This window comes from Coccidioides immitis (assembly GCF_000149335.2).
Source record: "Coccidioides immitis RS genomic scaffold supercont3.5, whole genome shotgun sequence".
Taxonomy (NCBI): domain Eukaryota; kingdom Fungi; phylum Ascomycota; class Eurotiomycetes; order Onygenales; family Onygenaceae; genus Coccidioides; species Coccidioides immitis.
The window spans coordinates 1,094,410-1,114,902 of record NW_004504307.1 but is presented as its reverse complement, the minus strand read 5'-3'; the positions used below and the strand labels follow the sequence as shown (position 1 = coordinate 1,114,902).

Sequence of the window (20,493 nt, the reverse complement as noted above, 5' to 3'; positions counted from 1 at the left end):
CCGATATCGCGCGGCTGAAGCCTGTTGAGAGCTCACCTTTGGCCGCTCCGGCAACACCCTGATGGGCACAAGGCAATGATGTGGCGACCCATACTGCAATCTAAGCATCAAGTCAGAACCCAGGGTGTTGTTGATTGAGCGGAATAACCCTACCAGGTTTCACATCCCAGGCCTCAAAAAAAGGCTGAGCGACAAGCCCAACTAAAGACAAGTGAAGATGAACTCAGCCGGGAGGGACCGGAGTAACCTGCTCCATGAGCTGGGATTATCTGAAGATGAGGACCTTTTGACAATTGAGCGGGAGGCATTTGAAGCAGAACGGTGGCTTGAGAAGCGCAGAGATCAAGAACGGCGTGATGAAGCTCTAGCCAGAGCTCTCCAAGAGAGCCTGTACGAACCAGAGTCCCCACCACATCCGTCGCCCAGTCGTCCTCCAGTCCAGGCAACAAGCGATCTGCAGCATTCTCCACCGCGGCCGATTATTCCCTTCACGTCCCTGTCGCCTTCTTCGAGGGAACAACAGCCGATCGTCAGTCATAGACCTCGAAACCCCGCGGTTCGGACTGCTGCTGACATTCACCTGGATATCATCGACCTCACTTCTTCAACCAACCAGGAAACTCGACTAGATCACTACAATGCGACGTCATTGAGTCATGGCATGATGCATTACAATCATCATCAACGCCAACCACACCAGCAAGTCTACGACCTCACTGGTTCCTCACCAACGCACGGTTTTTCCCCGAGCATGGCATCCACGGTTGAAAGGTACCGACAATACGCTGAAATGCCTGGAGCCTTTCCTAGTTCTACAGCTATCCATAACCCACACTCGTTGGATAGCCATGACTCTGCCAACTTCTCCCAGACGGCACCGCCGCATTGGCCCAATGTTTCGAGCGATCTGTTCAACCGCCTAGGGTGAGGCCACTTGAATGTTGCCTTTCGTTTTTAGCCTACTTTACATGATTTCCCGATTGCTGACTGAGACTTTCATATAGATCGTCAGCGCCCAGTTACGACGGTGCCTCCGACCCCACTGAAATGAAAAAAGAATTGCAAAACCTTCTAGAGAATATTCGCCCAGACAAAGATCTCAAGTGTAACGGTGAAAGTACGCCTGAAGCTATGAAGTACACGCTAATGGACCATCAGAAATACGGTCTAGCGTGGATGAAAGCAATGGAAGAAGGCTCCAATAAAGGAGGTATACTAGCTGATGACATGGGCCTTGGAAAGACCATCCAGGCATTGGCACTCATTGTATCGCGGCCCTCGACGGATCCTGAGCGAAAAACTACCCTAGTAGTTGCTCCCGTCTCCCTGATGCACCAATGGAAAAGGGAGATTGAACAGAAACTGAAAAGTGGAAGACACCAACTTTCAGTTTATATCCTCCATGGAGACAAAAGAACTACCCCTTTCTTAAGATTAAAGAAATACGATGTCGTATTGACATCTTTTGGTACACTGTCTTCAGAGTTCAAGCGCAAGGAGGAACTTGACCAATTTGCAAATGAGAATCCTTCTCTGCGCGAGAGTCACCCCCTCGCTAAGCAATTGCCTGTCCTTGGAGAGCGTTCTAAATGGTACCGTGTTATAATCGATGAAGCTCAATGCATCAAAAACAAGCACACCAAATCTGCCCGAGCTTGCTATGCCATTAGATCCACTTATAGATGGTGTATGAGTGGAACTCCAATGATGAACAACGTTACAGAGCTTTATTCTTTGATTCGATTTCTTCGAATCGGGCCCTACAACAAATCGGAAACTTTTGATGCTGTAGGTTGCTTAATGTTGATATTCATTGTCCTGGGACCTGATACTGATACCTTTGCAGACATTTACTCGCCCGCTAAAGACTTTCCACGATAGAACCCAGAAACAAGCCATGCAAAAGCTACAAGCCTTGTTGAAAGCTATTTTGCTTCGTCGAACTAAATCATCAAAGATTGACGGCAAGCCCATTTTGCAATTACCATCAAGAACGACTGAAAAGGTCCATACTGTTTTTAGTGAAGATGAAAACACCTTTTACCAATCCCTTGAGCAAAAAACTCAAAACCAGTTCAACAGATACCTTGATAATGGTACGGTTGGAAAACACTACTCTAACGTCCTTGTGATGCTGCTTCGACTTCGCCAGGCCTGCTGCCATCCACACTTGATACAGCTCTTCAGTGATGACAGTCATGTCAACCTCTGTGGTGTTGATTTGAAAACCAACGCCAAATTACTCGGTCCTGACGTTGTTGCACGTTTGAAGGAGAACGAGGATTCTGAATGTCCAGTTTGTATTGATGCCGTGGAGAATGCAATCATTTTCTTTCCTTGCGGACACAATATTTGCGCAGAGTGCTTTGCGCGGATATCGGACCCGTCCCAAGGCGTGGCCCAAGGCAACGACGGAACAGTCGAGATCAAGTGTCCGAATTGCCGTGCCAGGATTGATCCGACGAAGATCACCGACAACTTATCGTTCCGGAAAGTCCATGTCACTGGCGACAACACGGATGAGGCTGATGCTCGTAGTGACCATGATGATATTGACAGTGATGATGACTCGGATACTGATAGCTTAAATAGCTTCATTGTCGACGATGATACTGATGCGGAGCGCCCCAGAGGCAAAAAAAGAAAGCGCAATACTAAATCTGTCAGAAACACTGACAAGAAAACTGGCAAGAAAAATTTGGCTACATTGAAGAAGGAATCTATGAAGAATGCCAAGGCCAAAAGAAGATATATACGGCGCTTAGAAAAATCCTGGCAAACAAGCTCTAAGATCGACAAAGCACTTGAAATCCTACGTGAAATCGAGAGTTGTAACAATGGCGAGAAAACTATTATCTTCAGCCAATTCACTACTTTGCTCGACCTGTTGGAAGTGCCAATTATGAGGGAGGGTTGGCATTACAGGCGATACGATGGCAGCATGAGTCCTATTCAGCGAAATGAAGCGGTGCTAGAATTTTCCGACAATGAGAACTGCAAAATAATGCTCGTTTCTCTCAAAGCGGGCAATGCTGGGCTGAATTTGGTGGCGGCTTCTCAAGTCATTATCTTCGATCCCTTCTGGAATCCGTACATTGAAGAGCAGGCGATTGATCGAGCTCATCGCATTGGACAAATTCGACCAGTCATGGTTCATCGGATCCTTGTGCGAGACACTGTTGAAGATCGTATTCTTGAACTACAAGAAAAGAAGAGGGAATTGATTGAAAACGCTTTGGATGAAAGAGCTAGCCAAAATCTTGGCCGTCTGGGAACCCGAGAGCTTGCGTTTTTATTTGTATGTCTAACCTCGGACGTACTTTGGCCGGAGTTTCTCGGCTGTGATACTGACTTTCTTAGGGTATCTCTTCTCGACGACAATAGATTCCTGATCTCAACTTTCTTATTTTAAAGAAAAGACGACGATATTTCTACACGTCTCTTCCAACTGATTCCCTGCTTTGCCTCCGCCTGAAAACGTCTTCAAGAGTAACCAAGTACTTGCAGCCATGTTTATCTGGTTTTATCAACCCATCTTAGACCCCTTTTAAATTTCTTTCCGATGTGCAACGCCTCTTTCATGTTCCAGTTCTATCCCTTCGTCCATACATATTACGTCTTGAATCTTAAGATGCTCGGGCTTTTCTTTTTTCGATACACTTCCGGGTTATGGGCGGCACTTTGCTCTTTGGTGCATTGCATGCTCATGCTCCCCGAGCTAGAGGTTTCTCGGTCATTCCTCGAAGATCGCATGCACTTTGTTTTAATGTGTTTTCCCGTGCTTTCCTCCAACGACCCTTTTCTCCATTGAAATTTCTTTATTCTCATAGCATCAAGTCCTCGGATCTTCTCATTACACGGCACCAGGAACAGGGAGGAAGGAGGGCGTTTACCAAGGGTATGGCCTCATACACACAACACACCCGGTGGCGGACGGAGGAGGCTATCTAGGTTTTACTCTTTTAACAAACAAAAAAAAAAAAAAGAAAAGAAAAGAAAAGAAAAGAAAAGAAAAGAAAAGAAAAGAAAAGAAAAGAAAAGAAAAGAAAAGAAAAGAAAAAAAAAAGGAAAAAAAAAAAAAATCTTGCGCAAATGCTGCTCTTATTGGTTTTGTTTATTTTTCTACGTCTACACTCTTCTCCCCAATCTTCTTTTTAGGCTTTTGCCCACTATCCGCTAGATAGGTGCATACATGCTTAAGGTGTGTAGGTACCGACATGGGTAGCGAGGATACTTGTCTATGGATTCGTTTTGTATAGCGTACTTTTTAAGTCCTTGTTCCACTGCTATTCTTTGAAAGACAACAAATATAGAATCCCCCGGGGCAGGGGGGTGGCGGCGCGGTGGTGGTAGTGGCTCAAAGGATATGCACGTCAGCACCAGCCTCCGCACCCTTGCTCCCGCTCAGCAATTTCTGGTACATAGCTAAAAAAAAAAAAAAAAAAAAAAAAAAAAAAGGCCCTGGCGTCACGAAGCCAAGTTCCAGCCCTATTTGTGGGTATTATATTCGCCTTGCGCGATAAGAACACCAATCGAAAACTCCAAAATAAGACTTCACTCTGCTTCGCTTTTTTTTCCAATGCTTTGGAAAAACCATTATTATTTTCAACTTTACTACCGTGCTCCAATGACTTGTGGTTAATCCATCCGGAATAGAAGGAAGAAAATAAATGAAAGGATACGAAACCCTCATCATGCTATCCAACAAAGAAAAGAAAAGAAAAGAGAAAAAAAGGAGCACAGCAAACCTCCCATAATGTCAGTTGGGCATGTAATATTCAAATATTCTTTCCTGTTGTCATTCTCATAAATCCATAGATCCATTAAGTCAAATAGGGTGTGATGGGTTCCTTTTTTTTTTTCGCATCCCCCCGTCTAAAATATTTCTCGTGCTATTGGGAAGAAAAAAAACTCTGCAGCAATATTGTGGATCACCTTTTGTATTTTTTCATGATTTTTGATTGCAACAGAAACTTTGCCCCTTTCCTTCCACTCTCCGAAAATTCAACCATTACCATATAATAAGCAATTTACAGATCACCATCCTCTTCATCTGGAAGAGGCATCTGGGCAGCGTGCTCCATCTCCAGGCGTTGTTGTTCGAGAAGGTCGTGGTCGACCTGGACTTCTGGGGGAGCAAGGGCTGGCGGAGCGACGAATTCCTGCATATGATATTAGCCTCTCTGACCTGGGGCAATATGGATTGGAACAGAAACTCACCAACGTCTGGTTCCCAACAAGTTTTCTGGCGAGCCACAAGAATGGCTTCTCGAAGTTGTAGTTGGACTTGGCAGAGATATCGTAGTATTGGAGGTTCTTCTTGCGATGGAAGGTGATGGTCTTGGCCTTCACCTTGCGTTCCTTGACGTCAACCTTGTTTCCGCAAAGGACGATGGGAATGTTTTCGCAGACACGAGTGAGGTCACCTGTGATGTGGGTTAGTTTCTGGCCTAGGTTGAAAATGCAACCGGGAGATAAACTTACGGTGCCAGGATGGAACGTTCTTGTAGGTGATGCGGGAGGTAACATCAAACATGATGATACCACACTGGCCGTTGATATAGTATCCATCTCTAAGACCACCGAACTTCTCTTGACCGGCAGTATCCCACACATCGAACCGAATAGGACCCAAATTCTGTTCATGCCGTTAGAAAGGACTCTTCGAAACTGGACACACGACAGAAGCCGAGGCTATGACGCACCGTGGTGAAGTCGAGAGGGTGGACTTCGACACCAAGTGTGGCTATATACTTCTTTTCGAATTCACCAGTGAGATGGCGCTTGACGAAGGTAGTCTGCAGGATGAATTATAGCAGTCAGCAACATCGCTCTCTTTTTTTTTAGTGCCAGGAAAAGAATTTGTGGGGTATAAGATACGGGGTGGCCAACGAGGGGCAGTCGGCAGTCGGCTGCCCGCACAGCATTAACATCCAAAGAGAAAGAGAAAGGGATGCTCAACGCGTCCATGCAGTGGTATCATACCTTTCCAGTACCGCCATCACCGACAAGCACGAGTTTGAATGCAGGTGGGCCTTGTTGGGGTTGGGCAGCCATGGTGGTGAGTATGTGAGATTAGTATGAAGAAAAAAAAAGAAAAGTGAAATTGCAAGAAGGCTATCTACAAAGCGCAGGTAAAATAAGCGCTTAGACTTAACCTGGGCTTGTTGCTTGGATGTGACGGGGAGGAGGATGGAAAGAAAGCTTGAAGCTAGCGAGAAGGGGGGTTGTTCGGTGATGATGGATATTTGGGCTGGTGATGGAATTTTATCAGGCAGTTGGAGGAGTAACTCGCTGAGGCAGCGGCTCGCAGCAGCCAAACAAAAACAACTTTTCGGGTGGGCTGTTGTGGTCACGTGAATAATGGCTTGGCAATGTGGGATGCTGACTCAGCTCTAATGCAGAACGAAAGCGGTGAGGTTGTTTAAAGGGGGGTGGGGTAATGGGAGTCTTGAGCGCTTCATTTTATCGCTAATCTTCACTGATTTGACAGAGAAATACTCCGTACTCCGTCGAGTAAATAGAAAATACACTCTGCTACATAACTTGGTCGCTACAGGCTACGAGTCAGAAAAACATCTCCGCGGCAGCCTTGCACAGCCGAATGCTAGTATGGAAGCATGAGCTTGCTTCAAGGCCGGGCGTTGATTCGCCATCCTCTCGCCATCATTGGCTTGGAAGCCTTGGAGGTCGCCAGTAAACTGCGTGCGGAATGGCTCCAACTCTTCCCTAAATGTCCGAGTCATGTTGAGAAATCACTTGATATAATAGAGCATGCGGCCATGATGACACATTGGAGAAGTTTCAACGTAATCTGCGATCCTTCGCACAGGCAGCCGTAAATTTAATGGAAAGGAATGGTGCCGTTCATAATGGAACGAGATGACATCCGAGTAAACCGCGTCCTCCCCAGTGACGGCGAGGGGTCAGTCGTAAACTGAGGTTGGTGGGCCCTTGACCGGAGTCACTACTCCTTGTGACTCTGACAATTATTGGAATCTATGAAGCTGTTAGCAAATGCTTGTGTGCAGGTATTGATATCAAAGGCGCTCCCCACATCTTCGCTGTTTTGAACCACCTCCGAAATCTTTCGGAGGTCTTGATGGTTCATCCAGTTAACAGTCCCAAAGCCGCGTATTTTATCACCGACTTTCATGCCCGCCTCTGCGGCCGGGCTACCTTCTGCCACACTGTTGACTCTAGCAAAAGGCGTTTCTGCCAACCCGTTCTGGTTCGACGGCGTCTCTTCTGAAAGTTCTGGGCCAACAGGTGGCACATGCGAGGATTCGGGCGCTTCACCGCCGGCTTCGCGCTCTCTCATATCTGCAAAATACGCGTGTACCACTTGTTCAATCTTTGCCATTACTGCTTTGTGGTCGTTCCGAAGATAGATAATCCGCGCCCTGGTCGATCGTACTGGTAATTGACGAGACCATCAGACAATTTTTTCTAGAGACACATGACCAGAAGCCGACACCAACATACTCTGAGCAATGTCAAGATCATCTCTTGGATATCCGTCAAATGTGGTTAAAGGAGTTTCCATATTCACTCCATGCTAGAAACAAAGGAGATGTCAGCCAACATTTTGCTCCTCCATGGATCACAGAATAATATCCTTACAGACTGCAAAACCTCACTAAGGACCTTTAGTTCGACTTCAAGCTGTTCTTTTTCTTTGAAGAGCTCGTGCATGCTCATCTTTGATATATCTCGCTCTCCTCCCAGGCGGGAGACGGGGCCGGACGGCACCGTGGGAGCGTGGATGTCATCCATTGGCATTCCCATGTCAGAGATCTAGCATATCAAACGAGTAGAAGTCATGACAAGGATTAAAAGCGGAAACACTCCTGTCCTACGGAGTAGTCCAAAGCCAACTCTCTGCTTGCTGAGCAGTTGGAGATGATGACATAAGTGTGGCTGCCCCCCGCCGCTAAGTTAAGTTAGCTGCTTTTCTTCGAACGCGTTCCCCGATTGGCTTGCTGACTCAACCGTTGTGTGCTGCCAAGGAACAGCCAGTTAACTACTCCAGACACAGCGGTCGAAACAACGACGTTTCGCGGAACTTCACCAGAAAGGTTTCTTTATATCCCCAAGGCGCGTTCGATGGCTTGGGTGCTTCTAGCATTCTAGGAAAAAGACTTTCGTCCTGCGATGTTTAAAAATCCGGTAAAAAAGAGTTTTTTTACACGATTCCCAGGTAAAAATGCCCCAAGAACGCAAGCCTCCTTGAAAAAGGTTGATGATTCCACAGTAGTTGTTGGAGATTTCGTATATCTCTTTTGGGGACAGCATTTTGGGCATGATAAACTGTCTTGGGATGGATGAATCTGATCTTATGGCCCGAATTCCAAGGTGCTGCCGAGACCGACAACAACATACACCGAATCAACGGCCGTTTAAAGTTCCGCCTATGAATGAGGCAAGCACTCCTGGTGACTCTTTTGCATGGAGAACGTCCTCTAGCTCTCAAGGCCATTGGGAATGTCTATGTGGTTGAATTGCCGGTTCTCCAACTTTGATGCCAGACACCTCCCCATGCTTGTGGAGGACCACAAATCACCCGAGCGGGCTAACTTTAAAACTTTCTCTCATCAATGGGGAGAATGGAGAGAATCTGGGCTAACTGTAGATGCCCTTTAAACTGGTAATCGTTAGGAATTAACCACAATAGGTTACTTGCAGGCATGAATGTTTTGCTTGCCCGCAACATATCATTATCCAATCCCTTTCTTCCCTTCTTCACAATATCCAATGCACAGCGATACTCACTGCCTGAGCTTTGCTTGGGATCATATTGTTTGATATTTTGCATCCCTATTTGGTTATCCATGGGGAGTTGGATTCAGGACCGCATTTGCACTTGGGGGCACATAACAATGTAGTATCCAATGCGCAGACCCCCTGAAGGAAAAAGAAGTGCCAGCATGAGGATGTGAAGAATAGTTTCTCTACGCACGTCGCTACTTGCGTTGCTGCTCCCTTACTCATCGCCGAGCCTCTGTTGCTCTTGCCACAATTTGATGCTATGGGCGTGAGAAAAGGCGGAACTTCTCCTCTTTCTCCTCTTTATTTGCTTTCTTTTCTTTCTTCTTTACTGGATTCCTCTTCATCTATGGTCTGGCTGGACTTCTCAGACACAATGAGCTCAATCACAGAGGATAGGACACTGCACAACTTCATCCTGGAGAACTATCCAGATGAAGCGCTTTTGGAGACACTTGAAGAGTACGCGTACTCGCCTGAAGCGACTAAAGCCATCTCAGAGACTCCGTCGACCCACAGCTTCAGGGAATGGATCAGGAGCATTCGAAGCAGCAAAGCAAGTCTTCCACAGGGTCCATCACGCTTTGTGACAGACTGGCCAGAAGATGAGGGGCTAGATGACAGCTATCGCATGTTGCCTAAAGAGCGAATCAGTGGCGACGATGCTTCCTTCGTGACATCTTCCTCGTTCCTTCACAGTGTGAAAACGGCGAGCATGAGTCTGGCTAGCCTGAGTATCTTGAATCGAGGCAGGTCGAATACTCAAACAAGCAGCCACCATCGCAGCAGCACCTTTTCCGGTTCTGACCCCCGAAAATCTATTGACAGCAACAGGCTTGGATCAACTCCTCCCTTTGATGAAGTGGCGTGGCGCCACGCCATTCAAAGATACCAGATCATTCAAGAGCTGATTGATACTGAAGTATCGTACATCTCTATCCTCAAGAATCTATCACAGGTTAGACTTCTTCTTAAAAAAAAAAAAAAAAAAAAAAAGGCATATATAAGTAGTGAAATTTTCCTGTTTCTACTGACGCTTCTTTAGGGTCTCTCACTGGTCCTTATAGCTCCATCCGGAGTTCACCAAAGCGTCGACAAGCTCATTACATTCCATGAACGACTACTAGCCAGCCTTCGGAACCGTCCAACTGTTTCTACATCGAATGCAAACCTCAATACAAGAGGTCCGACCCGCCGAATGAAATATGCAAACGAAAACGACCCAAACCCATCTACAATTGGGGCGAATAGCATATTTCTAGCTCCGAAAAAACTTCGTTGGCAAGCAAGCCCACGTATCCGATCACCAACTGTTCTTATGGCTACACCGAAAGAGGCAGCGGACGTAGCATGCATCTTAAAGGCACATGTAAGTCTATAACCAGAGCATCATGGAACGTGAGATATCTCCTTTGCTAACCTGTAAAATGGTTCCAGCTGCCAGGATTTCTCGTCTATAAAGAATATCTCATGAAGTACCCGTCGGTGCAAAGTGAGATCGATCAACTACGCCAGACAAAACAGAACTGGCAAGCGTATGACCAGGGACTTGAGGCATTATTCCGGACTGTTCAGCCCTTCAGCTCACGTGAGAAGTACGCAAACCATGCTCGCACCATTGCCGATCTTTTGATACAGGTTTGCAACTCCACTGATAGCAATCACGAGAAGACATGCTAATGCCGTTCACAACAGCCGGTTCAGAGACTCTGCAAGTACCAGCTCTTTCTAACCGACTTGATGAAGTGTACTCCGGCAACCCAGTGCCTTGTAACACACGAAACGCTTCGACAAGCACACCAAGAAACAGTAAATGTTGCTCAAGAGGTGAACAGCGGCTCCGACGATCCTATCGCCATAGACCGCTATAGAAAGACAATGGAGCTCCAAAAAAGGCTTGAATTTCCCTCGAGCCAGGTAGGGTATAATTTATGAGCTAAAGCCAAATCAATTGTTAACATATGTCTCCAGGACTACCATGATATCCTCAAGACGTACGGGCCACTGAAAGTATGCGGTGTTCTTCATGTTGCTTACCAAATCGGGGAAACCGTGTCTGGGAGCTATATGGTGTGCGCTTTGTTTGACTCTTATATTCTTCTCGCCACGTCAAGTAGTGATCGCGAAAAATTCAGGGTTATGGCCATCATTCATATCCGTGGGTCAAGACTAGAGGAGCCTGCAAATGGAATAGGTGCAATCCCTTCGAATGGATGGCTAACGCTATGTGGGTGCTGACTTAAGATAGGCTTGCATTGCTCTGGTACTCCCTATTCCTGGAAGCTCATATTCACCTTCGAACATAGCCTTGTCGAATTGATTTTCAGTGCTTGCTCGGAGAAGGAAGAGACAGAATGGCTTCGGAACCTAATAATTCAGATCAACCCTGAACAGGAAGCCCGGTCGGAGACCGTCGGACAGCCGGTGCGGAATTCATTCATTTATTTTGCTCTGAAGCCTCTACAGGCTGTGATACTGAATGGTCGTTTGCTGAGCGTTGCGCGACGCAGCTCTATCCATGGCACTTTGATCACAACTGGCAGTCCAGATTACCTGCCCATTCATATTAAGGGAACTACTGCTCTACCTACAAACCAAGCTACTCGTCCTCCATTAGGGAGGTCACAGTCTGTGCAAAACTCCCGTCGAGATATCGTACTCGCACCAAAGAGACAAAAAAGGGTCAAAATGGAGAAGCGCCTTGTAGACATCTGGACTCGCGATGTCGTCCCGTATCCCGGAATGCCATTGGGAATAGGGGAGTCTTTTATGCGAACATCAACGGACGTCTTGATGGGAAAGTTCACGAGTTTGCCGCAATTTGCGCGGCGCACTAATAGTAACCGTATATCGATAAAGAACAATAGTGTCGAACAATTTTCTATCCCAAAATCCGAGAATCACAAAATGGAGGCTGAAGACGAAGATTCTATCAACAACAGCCCTACCAAAGAGACTGGTCAAGGCCAAGGAGACGACAAAACTGGCCTCCAAAAGGCGGCGACGGATGCGCCGAGCACTCAGAGAAGAGGGTTTATGTCACTTCGCAAGAAGCACTCGAACTTGGTGCAGCGGGCCATTGGTGAAGCTCCGAGCGAGGTTCGATATAAGGGAAGTAGACAGAGTCTCCGCAAACGGCTAAGTGTAGCCTTGTTTAAATCCAGCTCCCCCGGCAAGTCACGACGATCCAACTCGGTGGAGGCTTGATATGATAATTCATACCGTTTCTTTCTACCCTCACGCTCACAAAAGCGTTTAGAAAACTTCCGGCTGAGAACCATCTAACGCGGATTAGGTGTAAAAGGGTCTTCTTTGAGTTCCCAAGTGGACGTGATGAGGTGGAAACTGCCCGGCACGTTGAAACGATCGCATTGCCTAGATTGACTTTTGAGGTTAAGATTTAAAGAGCTGAGATGCATAGAGAATAAGTAAAGCCGCAAAAAAGCAGACGGAGATTTCATCGGTTATCAATTGCTTGTTCTAGGTTTGAGCTCATCGTAAAATCTAGCGTCGTTGGGACAAGAAGCACTCCGGGGAGCGTACGGAGTAGATTATGCGAGTTGGGCGATGACGAAGGCGGAGAGATGACGTCGTTGAGTTTGCAGGTGACATAGCTCCAGCTGCCAGTTTGTATGGCGGCATCAAGTACTCCCCTCCTTGCTAGCCAACATTCCGTCTTCTGGATGATGTCGAAAATGCAGATCCCTCGGCCAATCTAGCCTATATATCGCTACAAGGGGGCTCTTCACGAGAGTGCCTGCTATCTCAATCCAGAAAATTCAGTACCTACAAAGTACGAGGTTCAACCTTAACATTTTGACTCCAAGCAAAGCGATAAAAACGTCATTACATATCTATACTTTCTTCGATTAACCTAGTTGCTTTCCTGAATACCGATCGTATCTAGTCCCTTTCGTCCGCTATTCCAATTCGGTTGAGTTCAACGCCTAGTGTTTCTCTCTTCAGTTCTCAATAGCACCTTTGTGTAGCAACAGAAGAAGCAGACTCGAAACCTTCTCTCTTTTTGGTCTTTGCGTTTGACAATGGCTCGCGGGAACATCGATGTGTACAAGGTCTTCTACAAGGGCGATTATGACAACTTTGTCGTGTTTGTCGAGGATGTTACTGCAGTGCGGAACTGGAAGAAGGACCGCTCAATTCCGCTAGCGCAGGTGGTGAATGGGTTTAAGATTTATGTTACGCATCGGTATGTTCGAGTTGCACCTTTCCTTCTCTCTTTCTCTCTCTCTCTCCCCCCTTTGGTGTTTTTACCTTGAGTTTTCGGGGTGCTAACATGCAAGTGTGGTTCGACAGCCAAGGGGCCCAGGGAATATATGACGGAGCGAGCAAATCGATTTTGGAAAGCGAGTTTGGGACGTCGAATGAGGATGAGGTCATATCGAAGATACTGGAGAAGGGAGAGATACAGGAGACCGAGGCAAGTACCGAGCCAATTGACCTTGATATTGCATTGGGGCAGAATCCATGGCTGACACACTCTCTCCTGCGTAGAATCACGAACGCAATGGAACGAAGAATGACTCCAAAGGAATCTATATAAGGCGCTGAATTGATGATATACCGTATCAACGAGGATTTAAAGAGCCGGATGGAGTGGTCTTATGGAAGGCTGCCTCGTTTTGGGTGGCATGCAGGGAGACATTGATATACGCCATATAGGGCTTTATGTGTGGCAGCAGGTCGATTGGGATATCGTGGCCTATGGGCTGGTTAGCTATGTTTATATAGCCCTGGAAATTATATATTTACATACATTTTGCTACCTTGATTTCCATTTGAGCCATGATGCCCAACCGCGATCATCTCTCAACGAACATATTAGAGTGAACAAAGAACGCATCCTTTCGTTGACTGACAGGTGCAAAATATGTATATAGAGTCGGGTATCGGTGAATTTCCCACCAAGACTACAGGTGGGACATGAGTAAGTATACAAAATATGAAGACGTGAGCCATATATCATGAAAAGTGAAGCAGGGGCAAATGCATACGCGAGGAAAGGGGAAACCAAAAAAAAAAAAAAAAAAAAAAAAAAGAAAACATCACAGCGAGATAGATCCATTTTTGCAGGCCATCTCTCCCGCTCTCTCTTCTCCCGTTTTCGAGTTTAGAAATGTTCCTTCCAGAATCTGAACCGCACCTCTCTCGTCGTACACTCTTTGGCTGCCTTTTTGATCTCCTTAGCTGCAACGTTCGGCCCACAGAAGTACACACCAACATCCGTTCGCAATGAGGCATCCAGACCGGGCATATACGACTGATCAACAAGTCCAGTTCGCATAGCCGAAAAGAACGTCTTGAAGTCCGGGCGGCCGAACTTCGTACCGGTACGCAATTCAGTTAAGGGGTCAACTTGTTGGCCAACAGAATTGAGCATGATGTTGGCGGCGGTGTCCTGGTCGAACCGCTGGGTTAGGTATGTGTGGATACGCAAGAACTGCTGGCCAGTGCTCGAATCGGCGGCAGATTGGGATTCGAGGGAGGAGAGAAGAGCGTGGAACCATTCAAAGGAACTAGTGTCTCTACATATCCAAATGAACTCGACTCGGCGAAGACGGGTAGGTGGATTTGGTCCAGCGCGCAGATGCCAGATGTTTTTGAGGATCGAAGCCCACGGTGTTACTCCGATACCGGTACCGATGAGAATGGCAATTTCGTTGTCGAACACGTCCTCGGCTGGAGCTCCGTACGGTCCATCTATGCGAATTTTCGGCATGGTCTGGCCGTTTTGGACCGCAATCTCGTACATTCCGAGGGGATCGAGGCCGTCTATATCTTTGGCTTGTTGAGGGCCGCAACCAAGACGGTTGCCGAGGGCTCTGGTCCAATCGCCCACCTGGCGGATGTGGATACTGATGTAGGGATCAAAAGGGCAGGATGTGATGGTAAATGGATGCCATTGGCCTCGAGAAATGTCGGGAACCTGGATGAATAGCCACTGCCCAGCTTTATATTTCATACTAGGCTTGCTGAATTGAATTTCCATGGCATCTGTAGCAGCATGTATAAGCATTTGAAATTGTAAGTCGATCTTATGGACGTCAGACTTACCGTAGGGATGTCTAACAACCTTGGTAATTTGTGTTTCCCGAGCAGCACGGATTTCACGGTAGAGCCGCTCGATGAGATAGATTCCACCACCCCAGAGCTCCCATCTCCACCCTTCATAACCAATGCAATGGTCCCAAAAGTCTTTTCCTGCGAATGGAGAGAAGGGGTCGACGGTATCTCGCACGAAACAGCCCGTAGCATGGGTGTAAAGGCCTAGCATGAATGGAATAAATAGATGGTGCGTATACCAAAAAGTCTCAAAAGCTTGTTGCCTGATACGTGCATGGGCCGTGGTGTACATCAATAGCATGCACAAGAGCATGATATGCCCAGTGATACCACCAGCTTGAGTGTAGTGGATCTGAACCGCAGTTTCCGGACGGACTTGAGACTTTTCAACATTGAAAAAGCTGTACTCTGTTAGCGACAAGGATTTCTGAATTGAACTATTTCTGCGGTAATAGACTCACTTCACATAATGAGAGAGAGTATGGAGAAGGCTAAAGAAGAGCAATGAATACGCAACCTGTCGATGGAACCATATCGATTCATCGAGCGGCAGCCATCTAAATTTCGGTCTGACAACGCGCAAGAGGGTTCTACACATCGGAAGCAGGATGAGAAGGCCATCGACGGAGAGGACTAAACCAGCTCCTCGGGATATCCATACTGAAAACTGCAGGGTATTAAGTGGTGCAAGTCGAATATCGCCAGCCTGTTTATACCTGTTGAGGATTGTTAGCATTTGTATTCGTTCGGCCCAGCAAGCCACTTAGCATCGCGAGCATCCATCACCTACCATCCAAAAATAAAAACTCCCAGATGCATCCCATGGAATAGGATATAAAATATAATTTTAGAACCGCTAAAATGCCGCTTCCACGCTGATTGCTCCATGATTCTGACCTACGCAGATTCCCATAAAAAGCAAACAGGATGGAGATTGGCGATAGAAACAAAGAACCAAAAGGCTTCGCTGGACCTCAGGTCTGCGAGCTCAGAGAAGTTGAGAGGAATTAAGTGAGTGAACGCCCGATATGAGGAAAAAAGAAAGAAAGAAAGGCCAATAACATGAGATAAGCCGCGAGAAAGAGGTGCGATCGTAATAGTTATCTTTGAGTGTAAAGCAAAGCTGGCGCATCAATATTAAAGGAGTATCGAAGTGGCTCCACGTTGACCAAAGCGGTAACGCAGAGACCAAGAGGGGGCTCCGCGGCAGAGATGCCCACAGGAAATTGGTCTGTGGTATACTAAGCTTTCTCTTTCCGGTGCTATCTTGGTTTCGCGAGGCTCAATTTGGACAATTCAATCCCCTTGATCGGATACGCGTTGAAAGTTTGTTGCCGCCAGCGTTTGTGCCTATCCATGTGTTGCGGAGCTGGGTGTTCGCATAGGCTTCTAGAGGGCCTTGTATTTTTTGCTCCTCTTCTGTAACATATATCACTTCTGTTTCTTGTCGCTATTCGCCACAGATTCGTTTTGAAGTCTCAAATTATGACGTTGGTAAGGCACTGTCGAGCAAGACGCAGGTTGTAACTTGCGCTGTTTTGTCGTGGGATTGTTATGTATCCAAGATAATTCCAAGAAAGAAATCGTTAAGCAAGCCAGCACGTTCCAAGTGGACGTTGCTTGTCTGAGAAGTGTCGGAATTGGGTGTTGGCAGCTTCAGATATTCAAGCTGGTGGATCGGTTCGTGTCTCAGTCGTCCGTTGGAGGTCGTGTCTTGCTTCTGCGGCAGCGATGAGACGCAAGCCGATTCCAAATTCCTTGCTAACCCCAAAGTCGAGTCAGCTTTCGGTGATCAAGTGATCCGATTGCCCTCGCAGATATTTCGAGTGTTTAATTTGTGTTTTCCTTGATGTTGAGACGATTTTGAAATCGATGTTTTCGTGAATTTGTGTCGGTGGTGCAAACCCCAGTTTGCGACGAGCAAACCTGGCAAGGGTGTGTTGAAAGGCCAATCCTAATTTTATCACACAGAAGGTCTACGACCCTGGCTGCGTGAATCTGTGCTGAGAAAGACTGCAGAGCCAAGGGGGGGCTATGAAGGATTCCGAATGATCTGCCCAGCTGTCGAGGGTGCTTCTGGGGCGATGATGAACGGGATCCTTGTCTGTTGAGATCCCTCAGCCAGGCTAGGCTGCTGAGAACATTGCTAAACCACAATAAGTGAAAGCCCAACGAGCGATGATGTGATATTACCCTAGCCTGGGCAGATTTGCTGCCGTCGGGGGTGTTTCTGTCCGATATGACTACCGAGACCTGCCGGAGAAGAAACCACTCCGGGCATAGTGCTGGCCAACGAAATGGTCGGCAAGTCTTTCTACACGCGATGATTCGCTTTCGAAATCACCTCATTTAAGCAAGCAGCCAAATCATAGTTTGGCAACTCAACTTCACGCCTTCAGTGATTCTGCTGTCCTCTAGGAGGAGCCCCTAGCTGAACAGGGTAAAGCGCCGGCTTACGGTGAGAATCATGATCTGATCAATGATCGGTTAATTTGAGTTCGCTATGGCTACAGGCACCTGTGGGCGGTGGTGGTGATTCGGCGCTTCGGAGAGCAAGGACTGGAACGCATCAATTCTTCCCAACCGGACGAGTCGGTTTCCCGCGGCGGCTTTGAAGCACTTGCGAATTCTGTTGGAAAAGTCTTGATTAGGCGAGAAATATTCTGTCCAACACCGTCCCGGCCCTTTGCGAGAGCAGAAAGCCCGGACGGCTCGATTCATTTTGACAGGTTTTGGTATTTATAGTAATTGCTTTCAAGCCTGGGACTCTGGCCTATCATTTGTCTCTTCTGCAAGCGCCGGGTCCTTGACTGACCTTGCGGCCGCACCCCTTGGCGCCACCCGGTCCACATGGCATACCCTCCAATGAGGGCCCTGAGAGGGCGGTATCAAGAGGGGTAGGAAAGTTTGTTCCATCTGCCGCCGCTCGTAGCTCACGGCCATGAACGCGTTTTGCCATGGACGTGTGACAGACCGACAACCGAAGGCAGCGACAGACCGTTGGAAGACTAAAAGGAAGTTGCTATATATTGCTCCAGCGTACTGCATTTCTAGGACATGTATGCCTTGCGAATGGAGGCAATTGTGCTGTATCACTACTTCGGTCGTCTCGGGTAAACATACAAACGGGAGATTCATGCATAAAAGCTCTTAAGTTTTTCTCCGCCTGATACGGAGTACTTGGTGTCCAAAGACCAAGAGCCCTCCTGCCGGAAGACGCCACTTTTCAGCCCGCTGTGACGAACACTCTTCTATGGGTCTTGTATCGGGTGTCAACAAGGTTAAGGTTCCCGCCCGCCTGAGGAGTTGGCAAGATGATTTGCGTAAAAGGGCCGGCACAGAGACGGCTCAAGCTGGAGCGATCAAAGACTCTCGGGAGCCTCTTCTGTCGGGAGAGTAACCATCTCAACTTCCCTTGTATTGTATTCTGCAACAAAAATATATTCTTTTGACTGGTAACGACGCGTTTGAAGAGTGTCGATTTCTTCATGATGGCCCCCCCAGTCAAGCGAAGTGCCATGAGTGCACGAAAAATCTGTGGCGCTTAGAGTCGTTGCACTGGCCGTCCAACCACAGCGTTCGCTGTCGAGATCCATGCAGGAAGCCCAGGCCTCATCACATCGACAACCCTTGCGATCACACATTAGTCGAATCTTGACTCTTTGCAAAAGCAGCGAATGATAGAACTCATCTTGTGTTCCAAGGCCCTTGGCGTCTCAAAGTTGTGCAGGGTCAGTCTACTTTCTGACCAATATTGTCACAAGTCCATTGGAACCCCCGCCTTTGCTCACGCTCCCGCCAACTGGCTTGCATGCATGCATGCAGCCTGTGGGCAGCGATGGCCATGGGTTCGAGAAAGCCATCCAGAGCCGTGAGAGCAGAAGAACGGGGCCGCTGGCTGTGTCCTCCAATCCTTGTCAACTGAACTTCGGAGAAAAGCATTTATGGGGTCCGCCTCAAGTACTTCTTGAGAAGGAAAAGTCGTTGACAACTGCATCGCTCACGAGCGAAACAAGAGACCGGTTACAGCGCCAGAATATTATTTTCTTGATACAGACCTCTTTTTTGAACTTCTCTGCTTTAGTTTGCAGATCACATCGCTTCGAACTCTGTCTTGTTGACGTGCGACCTCGACGGGCGAATAACTATCGCTCAGACCAGGCCTCTTGTCAACAATAATTCAGGAGCTTTGACAATGCTCAGGAAGCTGATGATAGTCCAAGCAGGTGGGCACTTTTGGCCCCTTCTCTTACGTTATTTATGATCAATTCATGCTGATTACGACTTTAGAATCATAGTCTTCCCACTTGGTTATCGTGCGACTCGCCTGTCTCATGCTGCCTTGGTACCTCTGTCGCAGAACTGTGTCATCCGTGAAGCAAATAGAGAGGAAGTGAACAAGGCACTCAGCTTTCAGGCTTTCCTCACAGCCCCTTTAAATCTTACATACTGCCGTTATCATTACGATGTCGCCCCCTTTTTGGCTGTCCCGATAGCCGCACATCTGACCTTCCCGAGCCACAATATATCCCTCAACTTACTGCTCACACCCCGACTGTGCGAGCGGTTTTGCGCACAAGTATCGTTGTTTTCCTCGAGCGCTATAACTTTGATTTCGTCTTCATTGGGAGTGCAGGAGGAGGAAGGGAAAGCCCGCTGTGATATACGGGACATGACAAGATGGGAAAGTTGATCAAGAACCACTTAGCAAGATTAATTGTCCTCACCGCAGCAATTTGTATGTCCGAACGTGTCGCCCTTTGACGAGTCCTTTCCAAGTACTAATGTCTTGTGCAGGCCAGTTTGCCGCTGGTATTCACGGATTCTTCTGGCCGAAGGTCTTCTGGGACTTCCTCACCAAGAACCTCGATGGAGCAGTTAAACCTGTCCCCGTCCTTCAGATTTTCAATGTAATATTTGGGTTGATCGGTATCGCGTTGGAATGGCCTTTGAAGCCCATTGCGGGAACCCTTGTCCACCGTAGCATCGAAGCTCGATTGCTAGTACTTCCGGTCAGCACCCTTCTGGCGGCCCTATTATATCAGGGCACGAATCCCGCTATCTATTATATCGTGGGAATGATTGTATATTTCTGGGGTTACAGCGAAGGCGAGGTACGCAATTCGAAATTTACTTATGCCGGAAAGCTGGACTGGACCTTGTGGCTAATTTGACGCTGTATAGGTTGTCTGCCCCGAACCATGGACATTGCCCAAGAGGCCGGCACGAGTTATGAAAGTATAATGACCTAACTAATTCCTTCCGCCTGGCTTTGAGAGCACATGCATTTTGAACTCTTCTGCTGAGGGAGTCAAGTTGGCCCGTGCCGTACCATAGACGGTCCAGTTTTAGTCTCTTCCCAGCAACCTGTATATTTATGAGAAGCTTTTTTACTGGCGCGGCAGAGCGTCTTGACAGGACATTTCTGTGATTTTCTTTTTAAATGTTGACAGATCCACTCGATCTTGGGACTGATTTGCCAAAATGTTAAAGGTATATATTTGTATGTAACACAAAATAAATACGATATCCTGAACATCACCACAAGAGTTCCGCCGATGATGATGTTTGGGATCGTGAAGCGATTGACCGTCTCGGAGCAACGATGTTCCACTTGATGATCATCAACCTTGAGCGAACCACGTT

The 20,493-nt window shown here is 47.3% G+C and overlaps 8 protein-coding genes across 8 annotated transcripts; 4 read left to right on the top strand and 4 right to left on the bottom strand.

The window, feature by feature from the left end:
- The first annotated feature begins 47 nt into the window (after nucleotides 1-47).
- Nucleotides 48-3,847, top strand: CIMG_10244 (SWI/SNF family DNA-dependent ATPase Ris1). Its single transcript, XM_001239221.2, has 4 exons — nucleotides 48-924; nucleotides 1,005-1,788; nucleotides 1,847-3,298; nucleotides 3,361-3,847. Exons 1-4 carry the CDS (start codon nucleotides 218-220, stop codon nucleotides 3,382-3,384), a joined length of 2,967 nt encoding a protein of 988 aa, XP_001239222.2. The 5' UTR covers nucleotides 48-217; the 3' UTR covers nucleotides 3,385-3,847.
- Nucleotides 3,848-4,568: 721 nt separating this feature from the next.
- CIMG_10243 (GTP-binding nuclear protein GSP1/Ran) lies at nucleotides 4,569-6,270 on the bottom strand. Its single transcript, XM_001239220.2, has 5 exons — nucleotides 5,986-6,270; nucleotides 5,706-5,798; nucleotides 5,485-5,638; nucleotides 5,221-5,426; nucleotides 4,569-5,162 (listed from the first exon to the last, which is right to left on the bottom strand). Exons 1-5 carry the CDS (start codon nucleotides 6,055-6,057, stop codon nucleotides 5,031-5,033), a joined length of 657 nt encoding a protein of 218 aa, XP_001239221.1. The 5' UTR covers nucleotides 6,058-6,270; the 3' UTR covers nucleotides 4,569-5,030.
- A 243-nt stretch (nucleotides 6,271-6,513) lies between these two features.
- Nucleotides 6,514-7,903, bottom strand: CIMG_10242 (26S proteasome non-ATPase regulatory subunit Nas2). The gene is made up of 4 exons (XM_001239219.2): nucleotides 7,624-7,903; nucleotides 7,486-7,558; nucleotides 7,058-7,416; nucleotides 6,514-6,999 (listed from the first exon to the last, which is right to left on the bottom strand). The coding sequence occupies exons 1-4, from the start codon at nucleotides 7,786-7,788 to the stop codon at nucleotides 6,868-6,870; spliced, it is 729 nt and encodes a 242-aa protein (XP_001239220.1). The 5' UTR covers nucleotides 7,789-7,903; the 3' UTR covers nucleotides 6,514-6,867.
- A 1,239-nt stretch (nucleotides 7,904-9,142) lies between these two features.
- On the top strand, nucleotides 9,143-12,432 carry CIMG_10241 (uncharacterized protein; the record flags this gene model as incomplete). The annotated part of the gene is made up of 6 exons (XM_001239218.2): nucleotides 9,143-9,724; nucleotides 9,812-10,135; nucleotides 10,204-10,404; nucleotides 10,462-10,683; nucleotides 10,738-10,993; nucleotides 11,015-12,432. The coding sequence occupies 6 exons, from the start codon at nucleotides 9,143-9,145 to the stop codon at nucleotides 11,971-11,973; spliced, it is 2,544 nt and encodes an 847-aa protein (XP_001239219.2). The 3' UTR covers nucleotides 11,974-12,432.
- Nucleotides 12,433-12,454: 22 nt separating this feature from the next.
- On the top strand, nucleotides 12,455-13,550 carry CIMG_10240 (RNA binding protein). The gene is made up of 3 exons (XM_001239217.2): nucleotides 12,455-12,973; nucleotides 13,081-13,204; nucleotides 13,279-13,550. Exons 1-3 carry the CDS (start codon nucleotides 12,810-12,812, stop codon nucleotides 13,333-13,335), a joined length of 345 nt encoding a protein of 114 aa, XP_001239218.1. The 5' UTR covers nucleotides 12,455-12,809; the 3' UTR covers nucleotides 13,336-13,550.
- Nucleotides 13,551-13,894: 344 nt separating this feature from the next.
- Nucleotides 13,895-15,735, bottom strand: CIMG_10239 (NADPH oxidase; the record flags this gene model as incomplete). The annotated part of the gene is made up of 4 exons (XM_001239216.1): nucleotides 13,895-14,778; nucleotides 14,839-15,248; nucleotides 15,309-15,563; nucleotides 15,638-15,735. 4 exons carry the CDS (start codon nucleotides 15,733-15,735, stop codon nucleotides 13,895-13,897), a joined length of 1,647 nt encoding a protein of 548 aa, XP_001239217.1.
- A 1,144-nt stretch (nucleotides 15,736-16,879) lies between these two features.
- Nucleotides 16,880-17,806, bottom strand: CIMG_12537 (uncharacterized protein; the record flags this gene model as incomplete). The annotated part of the gene is made up of 4 exons (XM_004444693.1): nucleotides 16,880-16,993; nucleotides 17,041-17,100; nucleotides 17,305-17,319; nucleotides 17,663-17,806. The coding sequence occupies 4 exons, from the start codon at nucleotides 17,804-17,806 to the stop codon at nucleotides 16,880-16,882; spliced, it is 333 nt and encodes a 110-aa protein (XP_004444750.1).
- Nucleotides 17,807-19,290: 1,484 nt separating this feature from the next.
- On the top strand, nucleotides 19,291-20,391 carry CIMG_10237 (PRO41 protein). Its single transcript, XM_001239214.2, has 3 exons — nucleotides 19,291-19,585; nucleotides 19,645-19,961; nucleotides 20,032-20,391. Exons 1-3 carry the CDS (start codon nucleotides 19,528-19,530, stop codon nucleotides 20,089-20,091), a joined length of 435 nt encoding a protein of 144 aa, XP_001239215.1. The 5' UTR covers nucleotides 19,291-19,527; the 3' UTR covers nucleotides 20,092-20,391.
- The last annotated feature ends 102 nt before the right edge of the window (nucleotides 20,392-20,493 follow it).

What these genes read in the sequence shown, in the direction of transcription:
- CIMG_10240 (XM_001239217.2), top strand. Translation starts at nt 12,810, where the DNA reads ATGGCTCGCGGGAACATCGATGTGTACAAGGTCTTCTACAAGGGCGAT. An exon ending in AAGATTTATGTTACGCATCG is followed by an intron (nt 12,974 to 13,080) that starts GTATGTTCGAGT and finishes GTGGTTCGACAG; the next exon opens with CCAAGGGGCCCAGGGAATAT. An exon ending in GAGAGATACAGGAGACCGAG is followed by an intron (nt 13,205 to 13,278) that starts GCAAGTACCGAG and finishes TCTCCTGCGTAG; the next exon opens with AATCACGAACGCAATGGAAC.
- CIMG_10237 (XM_001239214.2), top strand. Translation starts at nt 19,528, where the DNA reads ATGGGAAAGTTGATCAAGAACCACTTAGCAAGATTAATTGTCCTCACC. An exon ending in TGTCCTCACCGCAGCAATTT is followed by an intron (nt 19,586 to 19,644) that starts GTATGTCCGAAC and finishes TGTCTTGTGCAG; the next exon opens with GCCAGTTTGCCGCTGGTATT. An exon ending in GGGGTTACAGCGAAGGCGAG is followed by an intron (nt 19,962 to 20,031) that starts GTACGCAATTCG and finishes GACGCTGTATAG; the next exon opens with GTTGTCTGCCCCGAACCATG.
- CIMG_10242 (XM_001239219.2), bottom strand. Translation starts at nt 7,788, where the DNA reads ATGGGAATGCCAATGGATGACATCCACGCTCCCACGGTGCCGTCCGGC. An exon ending in TGATCTTGACATTGCTCAGA is followed by an intron (nt 7,417 to 7,485) that starts GTATGTTGGTGT and finishes GTCAATTACCAG; the next exon opens with TACGATCGACCAGGGCGCGG. An exon ending in TGGTTCAAAACAGCGAAGAT is followed by an intron (nt 7,000 to 7,057) that starts GTGGGGAGCGCC and finishes ACAGCTTCATAG; the next exon opens with ATTCCAATAATTGTCAGAGT.
- CIMG_10244 (XM_001239221.2), top strand. Translation starts at nt 218, where the DNA reads ATGAACTCAGCCGGGAGGGACCGGAGTAACCTGCTCCATGAGCTGGGA. An exon ending in AATCGGAAACTTTTGATGCT is followed by an intron (nt 1,789 to 1,846) that starts GTAGGTTGCTTA and finishes ATACCTTTGCAG; the next exon opens with ACATTTACTCGCCCGCTAAA. An exon ending in GAGAGCTTGCGTTTTTATTT is followed by an intron (nt 3,299 to 3,360) that starts GTATGTCTAACC and finishes TGACTTTCTTAG; the next exon opens with GGTATCTCTTCTCGACGACA.
- CIMG_10243 (XM_001239220.2), bottom strand. Translation starts at nt 6,057, where the DNA reads ATGGCTGCCCAACCCCAACAAGGCCCACCTGCATTCAAACTCGTGCTT. An exon ending in ACCCTCTCGACTTCACCACG is followed by an intron (nt 5,639 to 5,705) that starts GTGCGTCATAGC and finishes CGGCATGAACAG; the next exon opens with AATTTGGGTCCTATTCGGTT. An exon ending in GAACGTTCCATCCTGGCACC is followed by an intron (nt 5,427 to 5,484) that starts GTAAGTTTATCT and finishes CCCACATCACAG; the next exon opens with GTGACCTCACTCGTGTCTGC.